The sequence below is a fragment of the Asparagus officinalis genome, chromosome 6, assembly GCF_001876935.1.
Source record: "Asparagus officinalis chromosome 6, Aspof.V1, whole genome shotgun sequence".
Taxonomy (NCBI): domain Eukaryota; kingdom Viridiplantae; phylum Streptophyta; class Magnoliopsida; order Asparagales; family Asparagaceae; genus Asparagus; species Asparagus officinalis.
In genome coordinates, this window is record NC_033799.1 from 46,988,227 (window position 1) to 46,999,246 (window position 11,020).

Consider the following 11,020-nt stretch of genomic DNA (forward strand, 5'->3'; position numbering starts at 1 on the left):
TAGCTCAATTCTCTTTTATGCAGCTATCTTGTAATGTGATTTGAGCTTATATGCAGCTATCTTGTAATGATTATTCAGCTACTTTGGTTGCATCTGTTTCTTGTGATTTGAGCTTATATGATTTGCAGCTCAATCCTGGTGTTTCAGCATGGTTTTAGAAGCATTTTTTATAGCAGTATGGTCAACAAATCCATCATATTTGAGAGCAAATATGTCCTGGTGCATAAATATTCTTTTAACAGGATTTAGTTATAAACTAATTTGTTCAGATAATTATACAAATAAGAAATAGTTTGCAGTTTAAAAGAATTTGCAGTTCAAATTTGTGGCTAACAAATACCAAATCATTTGCGGTTTAACAGAATTTGCAGTAAAAATTGTGGCTGGTCACAATCTAAAGTTGGCATACACTTCAGAATGAGAGTATGATACTTAAGCTAACTACTTGTATCTCTAGCAAACAGCACGCTAAGACAGGCATAGAGAAACTGGCCAGCATAGAGTCCAACTAATGGTGTTTTAAATTACTTAAGGTCAAGTGTGAATCTCTAGTTGAGAGGATACAATTATAGTTCATATGTCGCCTATTAACAGGCATGCATTAGCATTTAACAACCACCACCAAAGTATGTGGTATTACAGTCAAAGCTACGACAACTGAAGACCCTCAGGAATACATTCATATAACACTACTGTACTGCATACATAAGATCATCTTGGCATTTTTACATTAAACATACACTTCGGTTTTTAAACATACACTTCGGTTTTTAATCCTGGTTCCTTACTCAGGTGTTCTGTGTTCTAACTACAAATATTGATAGTAAACAACTGACCAAATACATGGTTTCGTTGAACATCGGACATTTGACAGTCTCCCCATGAAAAAGATACATGGTTTCAGCCCCACTATTCAATCTTACTTCCACATCAACCAAAATTTCAACTTTAAACTGCATCAAGTAGGACAAAATCAAACATCAATTTCGCCAGCAAACAACAAAAACCATCAAAATGGTCTCACCTGAACGAGTCCAGACTTTGCGAGTATAAAACAAATTACTATTCTAATTTGTCTGAAGATACAAATCCAGAACACCAGAAGTTCTCATCAACATACACTTCCACAAAGAAGGATAATACATTCTTACACTCTACTTAGCACAAATCCAATAAAAATACCAAATACAAATCCAAGAAAAATACCAAATAAAAGAGCAAATACAACAAGCTTCAACAAATCCATAATATCAATGTCAATCTTTCTCTTTTCCCGCAATTCTCCACTTGACACGCCTCTTGAAACTTGCGGCCTCACGCTCGACAGCTTTGTCTGAACAAGCCCTGTCTTTGAACCTTAAAAATACCAAATAAAAGAGCAAATACAACAAGCTTCAACAAATCCATAATATCAATGTCAATCTTTCTCTTTTCCCGCAATTCTCCACTTGACACGCCTCTTGAAACTTGCGGCCTCACGCTCGACAGCTTTGTCTGAACAAGCCCTGTCTTTGAACCTTCAAACTCCTCTTCATCAGATACCCATTTGAAGAATCCATAATTACTCACTTTCCAATTAGCGCATCCCAAAAACAATCGACCATGGTTCGTCTTAGTTCCAGATCTAGAGAGTATAGCCCTCCTTCCACAATGGCACAACAGTCCATGACGATTGCTTGAAGATGACTCCATGATTCACGGCTACAGACACAAAAGTTTGCATATTCATCGCAATTGAAAAATAATAATTGGCAAAAAAAATTAAACTACAAGGGTCTGTCCCTTTTTCTTGCTTGGAATTCTAACCGTGATCAATGACTAACGAAGCGAACATTTCACTTTTCTCACAGCAAGTCACAGCATACCCAGTAGAACAAAGTCAAAACTTGGCCCCTTTCAAAAGTTACCAACTTTAACTATCATATAACGTAAATTTTGATCAGCCAGAATCATTATTCTCGGTCCTCTTGCTCTCTCTTCACCACTGAATCTTCTCTTTGATAATAGCACGTCTCTCTCCTCTCAATTCAAAAATTTTCACTCTTCTTAGCAATATTTCGTAGTGGAAACTATTACAAGGACTCTGATATTAATAAAAAAATAATAATTTTGTATTTGAAGAATGTGACATGATAATGAACATTTTCGGAAACATATATCAAAGATAAACTTTGCCAGAAACTAATATCTGAGAATGACATTATAGGAACAAAAAAACAACTGACATAGTCCTCGTAATACTTCAGTAACCACCAATGAATTTATGAACCTAGTTATCTAACCACTAACTCAATCCAAAACCACTACATAATCCATCAAATAATTAAAATAAGCAGATCAATGTAAAGAATATTGGTCGATAAGAGAAAGACCAGGTTTCATAAGAGAAAGACCTTGTTATCAAACAACTAACTCAATCCAACTAACAGGAATTATTATTGGGTTTTTATTGGGATGGGACTTCACCTGAGAGAGGATAGCTCAGAGGGAGGAGGACGGAGGAGGATGAGCGGATCTGGCTCACGAACTCTGGCTCAGGACGACGAGATCAGCACCAGATCAACGACGAGATCAGCTCGATGGCGAGATCAGCACCAGTTCGACGACGAGATCAGCAGCACGACGACGAGATCAGCAGCACGACGACGAGAGTGATGACGACGAGACCAAGGGAGGATGAGGACGAGTCCGAGGGAGGATGACGACGAGAGTGATGATGGCGAGATCAGCAGCACGACGTTCGAGAAAGCGGCGGCTCAGAGGGCTGATCTCGTCGGAGGAGGATGCAATATATTTCCTTTTTTTATTTTTATTATTTTTTTACAAAAAATGTGGTTCATAGAGAATCAACACCTCCTCTCCGTGTAGAAAATTCTAAAAATGATTTTAGACGTTGACCATTAATTTTAAAAATGTCACTATTTTTAGGATTTTTTATCTCGACAGCCCCATGTGAGAAAACTTGTTTTACAATAAATGGACCTGTCCATCTTGATCTCAATTTCCCAGAAAAAAGATGTAATTTTGAATTGTACAATAAAACTTTTATCCCGGAGAGAAATTTTTTCGTAAAATTGATTTGTCATGAAAAATCTTGATTTTTTCTTTGTAAATTTTTGAGTTTATGTATGCATCATTTTGAATTTCTTCCAACTCATTTATTTGGAGCAATCTGTTCTTACATGCCAAATTCTGAGTCCAAATTCAACTGTTTTATCGCACATATTGCTCGATGCTCCAACTCTACTGGTAGGTGACAAGCTTTTTCAAACACCAGTTTGTATGGTGACATCCCCAAATTGGTTTTAAAAGCTGTTCTATATGCCCACAGAGCATCACATAATTTTACAGACCAATCTTTTCTGTTATGATTAACTATTTTTTCTAAGATTTGTTTGATCTGCCTGTTTGTGACCTCTACTTGACCACTGGTTTGGGGGTGATAAAAAGTCAACAATTTGTGTGTGATTGAATATTTTCTCATCAAAGCTTCAAAAGAACGGTTACAAAAATATGTACCGTTGTCGACAATTTGTGTGTGATTGAATATTTTCGATAAAGACGATAAAGACGGAGGCGTGATTGATTATTTTCGACGAAGACGATGAAGATGGAGGCAGAGACGAAGAAAACGAAGACGAAGTCGCCGAAGACAATTCAAAGGGTTTCGAAAGGGTTGTCGACGGCGGCGGCCTTGAGAGAAAGAGGGTTCGAAACGGAGAAAGTTGGTTGCGGACGATGAGGGTTTCGATAATAGCGCTCAGAAGGGGATTGTGGGAATAGTACAGTTTTAAATTGAGAAGGATAATTTGGGAATGCAGTTATATGGGTATTGGGTCTGTACACTTTTGGGAGTTAGTTACTTTTATTTTTTTGTATAAGGGCTTTGGGTTATGGTTCTTGGGCTGGGTGCAGAGTGAGGATGCATGGCCCAATTATATTTAGTTCCTCCAAGCAATTTTCCCTAAAATGATAGTTCTGCTCTGCCCTGCTTGATTAATTTGACATATTATTCAAACTTATGAATTTTAGAAGCAGTAGTGCTGCCACGCGAGTAAGTAACTTATGGGTAAATTTATCCCCAATGTGGCATGATTTTTAGTTTTATACAGGGTTCTCATGTTTTGAGCATGATGTTGTCACAGCGACCAATCTAAAATTATTATATCTCAACAAGTAAATCAACCTAAAGCGTTGCGAATGAGAACCCAGTCACATAAATTCACATGAAAAACATCAGGAAACTACATAAAACATAAACATATGAACTGACTGCGCGCGGCAAAAATGTACCATTGAAAATTCCAAAGAATAATCACGTGAACTACTCCTACCATAGTTGAGTTCCAAAATTGGCAATCTAATGCAGTAATCTAATATTCTAATTAAATAAAAATTTATAAAGGAGTTAGAAATGATGGAGGATTTTAAATACCGGACTCATATTCTCAGAGAGCGAGAATAAGTGTCAATATTGCTCCTGCCAATAAAACGTTCTAATGAAACAATAAAACTAATTTCTAAAAGGAAATATATCTAAATTAACCTAATAATTAAGGGTTTCTTCAGCAACAACAATTTCTCAGTTAAAACCTCTCACCTGATAATTTCCAATACCTCCCAACCCAGCGTAAGCATCTGTTGCTACTGCCTCCGTCCTCTTCATCGTCGTCGTCCTTCATATCATCACCGGTGAGCTCGTCAAGGGTCAGGGTTGGGTTCTTATTTCCCCCAATCTGATGAGTAATCTGGAGGAAGGAGAAGAGAGGATTGATTTTTGGATAGTGGGGAGCTAATAAATTTAGACTGCGCGTGAAAGGCCCTCTTTATACCCAAATAAATTAATTAATTAATTAAAATAAAATTAAAATAAAAAAAGTGCACATGAGAGAGTAGCATTATTGTGCCTCGTTTAACGCCCATGTGATGTGAGGTTCATTAGTTTATTGGGTCTTGTTAGATATTTGTCCCCTAAATCTTGTAAAGAAGTTTGAGATTAGCCCTTCTGATCGTTGAAACTTCTACAAGGACCCCCAGTTTTCATAGTTTACTTTGAAACTAGTTGTGAACATCATGCAAAGCACGACATATCATTTTTCTTTCTGCTATAGTAATCTCGATTTTTAATGCTATAGTAATGTTTTTAAACTTTTTGTTGCTACAGATCCCGGCGCTGCTACAAATTTCTAAGATGTTACAGTATCCGCGTGTGCTACAACGATTTTTTTAAAATTGCTATTTCATGTTGCTACAGTAGTATTACTGTAGTATTTACTGTAACATGAATAGTAAATTTTGGGTTCTCCCATTTATATAGAGGAGTAGATTAGTTCATCCATTAAGACTATAGGTAGCAAGTAGAGCTAGGGGCTGTTTGGTGGAAAATTTGTAATAAGAAAAATAATGAAAGAATCGTATTTGATTTATTCTCTCTAACTGCTTAGAAAAAGAATGATTACAACCCTCTCAATCTCAATTATAATTGGATTTCCTGATTATAAAAGAGAGGAGAATGATCTGGATTCTCCACTTTGTTTAATTCTGGGTTCTTCACGGTGGCGATGGAGTGTCTCCCTCGAATGCTCGCGTCGAGTTTGCTCTCCGTTGACGATCCGCACGTGTTGATTCACTGGAACGGTATCTCTTCCTCACGATTTGACGTTGTGAAGAACTTACAAGGCAAGTTTGAAACTCTTAATGAGTTGATAACTCTGAACGAGTTTGAAACTCTATGGAAGAGTTGATTTAACCGAAAATCAGTTATAAGCCAAGGATGAAGAAGCTCTTATTGCCGATCTCCAAAGCTCCAGCTGAAGGATGAATGATCTTCTTTGCTGCCAAGCCCTCAGGATCGATTATTGCCGATCTCCAAAGCTCCAGCTGAAGGATGAATGATCTTCTTTGCTGCCAAGCCCTCAGGATCGAAAGATCAAAGAGGAGGTGCCCTTTGCTGCAGGATGAATGATCTTCTTTGCTGCCAAGCCCTCAGGATCGAAAGATCAAAGAGGAGGTGCCCTTTGCTGCTCTTCAGATCCGGAAATGTTCAAGGATCCCAAGATAATCCGCCAGCCCTTCAGACCTTCAACTCAGTTGAGTTTTTTTCGTTTTTATATGGGATTAAGGGGGTGTAACCGCCCCTTAAATCACTCCTAAGTGGGGTGTAACCGTCCCCAAATCGTGGAAAACGATTTTGAAACCGTTCATCTCATGTTGAATGAGTCAAACAACACCCAAGTTGGCGTTCAGGACCCTAACTCCGCGTTTTAGAGTGGAGACGCGGAGTTGGGTACCCGCTGGATGTTGAAAAACGCGAGGGTCGCCCGTGTTTTGTTTGCTGAGGGTTGGAAATGCGGGGGTCATCTGGGTTTCAAGAACTGAAACGCGAAGGTGAATTCCGCGTTTTAGAAGGAGCTAATGACTTATAGCTTCTTCTGTAGAGCGTTGTAAAGACCATTGTTGAGTGATCTTCGCCTTGGCTGCTCGAAAATATGAGAGTTGTCAGATTGTAACTCCCGATGTTAATTATGAAAACTGTTGATTAGAGATTTCATCGGTTGTTGTGAAGATCGTCAGATTGTAACCTTCATCGATCTACGTGAAAGTCATCAAATTGTAATATTCTAGAACTCGTCAGATTGTAACTTCCATCATCGGTGTTTGATGGGAATAAGCTATCTGTAGTAATTTTTAGACAGCCTGCAGGGGCTAGTTTGGAATGACTTATGAGAATTGAGTTACATAATGGCAGTTTTATGAATTAAGGGACTAGATCTAAAATAGATACAAGACTTAATTTCCTAATAGTCATTTCAATGGTTTAAATAATTTATTTAGGAATATCGATTTGAGGAACTAATATTAAATAGTTTGGAATGACTTACGAGAACTGAGTTACATAATGGCAGTTTCATGAATTAAGGGACTAGATCTAAAATAGCTACAGGACTTAATTTTCTAATTAGAACCATTTCAATGATTTAAATGATTTATTTAGGAATACCAAAGATATGATGGACTAATATGTAACAAGTACTAGGAATACCAAAGATATGATGGACTAATATGTAACAAGTACTATTGAGGAGTACAGGTAACTATTGCATGCTCATGTGAAGAATCTGGTCAGAGGCTTTGAATGAATCCAGAGGACGAGTGAGTTTTCGTATCAAACTTTATAGGGAGGGGAGTTGTCACAGTCAGGGTAAATGCGGCAGTAAACACTTGAGGAGGGGCATTAAAGAGACTTCTGGAAAATGTTTCTTTTATTTTTCTGTATTTTAATTGATGAAATTTTCTCACAAAATATTAGGCTTAAAGATGGTTCAAATGTAGAACCTTTGAGTACAGAGCAAACCTATCTAACCATCACGGTGGACCCTGGATGATTATTTAATAAGTTCACTTGATTTAGAGTGAGAGCAAACCTATCTAACCATCACGGTGGACCCTGGATGATTATTTAATAAGTTCACTTGATTTAGAGTATGGTTAATTGCATAGATAAATATGGTGGACCCTGGATGATTATTTAATAAGTTCACTTGATTTAGAGTATGGTTAATTGCATAGATAAATATCAGTCTCATTCTTTCACTATTGAGAGACTTCAATTTTTAAGAAGCTACTCTACAAATGCTTCGTTTCAAATTTGATCTTTATTGCATTCAATTTCTTAGGAGTTACTCCGCAAAGCTTGTTCGGTACAGTGTATGTTTTGAAAGTTGTTTGTCTTAAAATTAAATCAAATTTCTTCATCAAAAGGCCCCATCAGCTAATTAAATGGTTTCCTCCGGTATTGCTCCTCCTTAAAAAAAGAACAGCGCATGCATTATCTACCGCAATACATTTCCTTAAGATACAAATTGCAAGATGATTACATCAATGTATAAACTATCATGGACTACTACAATGTATTTCTGTGAGATACAAATTAGTGGGGTGTTGTTACTTTAAGAGGAGAAGAGATTGGAATTTGTTTTGAGGGGGCTCTGGTAATGGGTTTTGAGGTTGTTTTTTCTGTGTTGTGTCTTCTCAAAGAGAATATTGCACTATAATGTGTTTTTTCTGTGTTGTTTTTTCTATTTTGAGGTTATTGTAGAACCTTATTTCCAATCCTTTCTTCATTAAGCTGGGAACAGAGATCAAGTTACGATGCATTCCTGACGCATAAAATACATCTTTGAAGAAAAAAATATTATCCTCAGGATCTAATCTATACGAACCAATATCTCCTACATTGATATAGGTATTGTTTCACATATAGATACTTGTTCTCCTTTCTTCGGATCGGTAAATTCTGTGATTCCATTCTTATCCTTTGCGATATTTGTGGTCGCACTGGAGTCGATTCACCAACCACTAATATCTGTTATCATAGCATTGCATTCCGTCACACCGACGAATTCTCTTTTGCTAATACCTCTTTGTTCCAGATGCTTATAGCCTCCCTTATTCTCCTTTTTTTCACCTTGTGGGCAAGTGAACTTGAAATACCTAAACTTTCCATTATTGTAGCAGGCTCCGTGAGGTACTTTCTTTCTCTTGAACTGCTCTGATTTCGTTCCTCGTGGTTGTGGTTTTACTGGGACCTGGGGTTTTTTCACTTCCAGCATTATGCCTCTGGGGGACATAATTCATCTCCTGCTGCACCATGTTCAGTTCTGGCTCTTTCCTACTGGCTATTAAAACTTGTTCTATCGCTAGGTGCATAGGAAGATCAGTGACAGATTTTAATGGCAGGGTTCATTCTTAATGTGGTGGCAGCTATAACTAAGGAAGGAAGTGGGTTATTCAATATAGTTGCCACTTACATTCTCCCCGGGATTTCGGTCCCAGCAGTGTATAAGTTGTTAGCCATGATAATTATCTTATTGGTATGCTCTATGATATTGTCTCCATCTTGCAAATAACAAGAATTATATTTTATGCAAGAGGAGTTGAATGTTTACTTCAGAGGCGGTGTCTTGTTTTTCTTTTATAGCATTCCACATGTCCATGGAAATCTCATAAGTTGTAATAACTTTGATTAAGTTAGCTTCCATGAACATGAGCATTAGGCTTTTTGTATTTTTATCTTTAGACTTTCACTATTCATCCCTTTCTTTTCTTCAGAGGTAGATTTATCCGTAAGGGTTGGAGCAATGATTTCGATTATATCATCAATATTATCATGAAGAAGAGCATATCCTATATTTCTATGTTACATATCATAATTACTGCAATTAAATTTGTTAAATTTTTTTAGTTCTGATAGAACAAGTTTACTAGCCATTTGGTGGAGAACTAAAACTAATTTACACACACACACTATGTGAATAAAAAGAGAAATAAATTAAAATAAACCTGATTCTTGTGAGTTGAAAAAAGAAACTCCAATTAGAGGGAGATCGTCACTTAGTGGTCTTGACTGAAGAATCACTTGTCGACGTTTTGGTGTCGTCTCTGATCACAACGAGGTTGAAGTTGATAATTAATGGGTTTTCTGTACGGATGTGTGGAGTAGCAGTAAATCAGGTTGAGATCAGTAATTGAAAGTGCAATTGCCTGAACCTTGTTACCGAACCGGGATATTGAAGTAACAAATTGGGTCTTATTTGAAAAGGCTTTTATGAAGAGAGACTCTAAAAAAAATGAATAATAAAAAATGACTATAGAGTAAGTCACACGCAACGGTCCAAAAAATAAAAACTTGGTTTGAGGAGTAGATCACGTGGGCTGGTTAACTAGGTTGTAGGCTTTGACTTCAAAACTTGAGGGAAAAAAGGCTATGACAAACTTCCACCAAACTTGGTTTTTGAATAAAAATAATTATTGTACAAGAGAAAAGCAGAGATGCACTTCGAAGTGGGCAAAAAATTAGAAAAGAAAGAAAGAGAGACGCAGCTCGAGGAACAGTCTTGGGCAAAGTTTTGATGGGATTGGACTCTATTTTTTTTGGAGAGGATAGGAGAGGAACATATTTCTATAGCTGAGCTCTGATACCAATGTTACTTGGGTGGTATTAGGGGCACACCCCCAACCACACATCCAACCACACCTCATCTCATTTACTACAGTGCACCAGGTCTCACATGTGATTTTAAAATTTTAAAATCACATGTGGGACCAGATGTACTGTAGCAAATGAGGGGGTGTGGTTGGAGGTGTGGTTAATGTGCCCCTACCATTTTCCATGTTACTTTATGAACATAGGAGAAGAAATTGGAATTTGTTTTGACGGGGCTTCCATAAAAGCTCGTTTGTTTGCAAAAATTGGAGGGAGAAAGCGGTGGAAAGCATGCAAAAGTTATGATGTTTTCAAAATTTTTGCTGGCTTTGTCCCTCTAAATTTTGCATCCAAATGGGTCCTTAGAGGTTGTTTTTTCTGTATCGTGTTTTCTCAAAGAGAACACTATACTATATATATAGAGGCTACACCATTATCTCCACCCCTCGAAAACTGCTTCGGAGAGAGATTCTCTCAACAACCTCTTGTCCAATATTCTCTCAACAAAGTATCATTTTGTTGAGAAATTTAATGTTTGAATTGGTCACCAATTGAATGGGTAAAAATTACAGGGGTGACCCCACAAAGCCATTAAGAAATTACCTTTTTTTTTAATATCGTAGTATGTTTGTTAGATTAATATGAAAATATAAACTTTAATTTTTTTTGCAGAGATATGTCCTGACAACTAGCAGAATATAGTAAAGGCCACATTCTACAACGTAGGGTATTAAAGTGGGACAAATTTTCAAAACCGACCCTTTTGAGTTTTTTTTTGCAAAAAACGACCGGTTTTCAAAATATTTGTAAAAACCGACGTGTTTTCAGCCCAGGCGCTGAAAACGGGTCGGTTTCTGTAAATAATTTTCCGAAACTTCACGGGAGTTGAACTCCCGTGAAGATTTACAGACTTTTAAACTTCACGGAAGTTCAACTCCCGTGAAGTTTAATTTCCTAAAAAACTTCATGGGAGTTGAACTCCCGTGAAGTTTGATTAACTGGGAAAAAAGGTAGCATCATCGTTAGGTGAAGTTG

At 37.2% G+C, this 11,020-nt stretch overlaps 3 protein-coding genes across 3 annotated transcripts in view; 1 reads left to right on the plus strand and 2 right to left on the minus strand.

Annotated features, from left to right (window-relative positions):
• The window catches only part of LOC109846134, a 53,336-nt gene extending 44,724 nt beyond the window's left edge, over positions 1-8,612 (minus strand). The window contains exons 1-3 of the mRNA XM_020415359.1: positions 8,420-8,612; positions 8,102-8,231; positions 4,601-4,824 (exon numbers count right to left, since the gene is read on the minus strand). Of these exons, the coding sequence (XP_020270948.1) occupies positions 4,601-4,824; positions 8,102-8,231; positions 8,420-8,612 (547 nt within the window). The remainder of the gene's footprint in view (positions 1-4,600; positions 4,825-8,101; positions 8,232-8,419) is intronic.
• On the minus strand, positions 1,049-2,782 carry LOC109844371. The gene is made up of 2 exons (XM_020413375.1): positions 1,518-2,782; positions 1,049-1,356 (listed from the first exon to the last, which is right to left on the minus strand). The coding sequence occupies exons 1-2, from the start codon at positions 1,690-1,692 to the stop codon at positions 1,148-1,150; spliced, it is 384 nt and encodes a 127-aa protein (XP_020268964.1). The 5' UTR covers positions 1,693-2,782; the 3' UTR covers positions 1,049-1,147.
• The window catches only part of LOC109846135, an 8,518-nt gene continuing 6,230 nt past the window's right edge, over positions 8,733-11,020 (plus strand). Inside the window, exon 1 of the mRNA XM_020415360.1 lies at positions 8,733-8,873. Coding sequence (XP_020270949.1) covers positions 8,733-8,873 — 141 coding nt within the window. The remainder of the gene's footprint in view (positions 8,874-11,020) is intronic.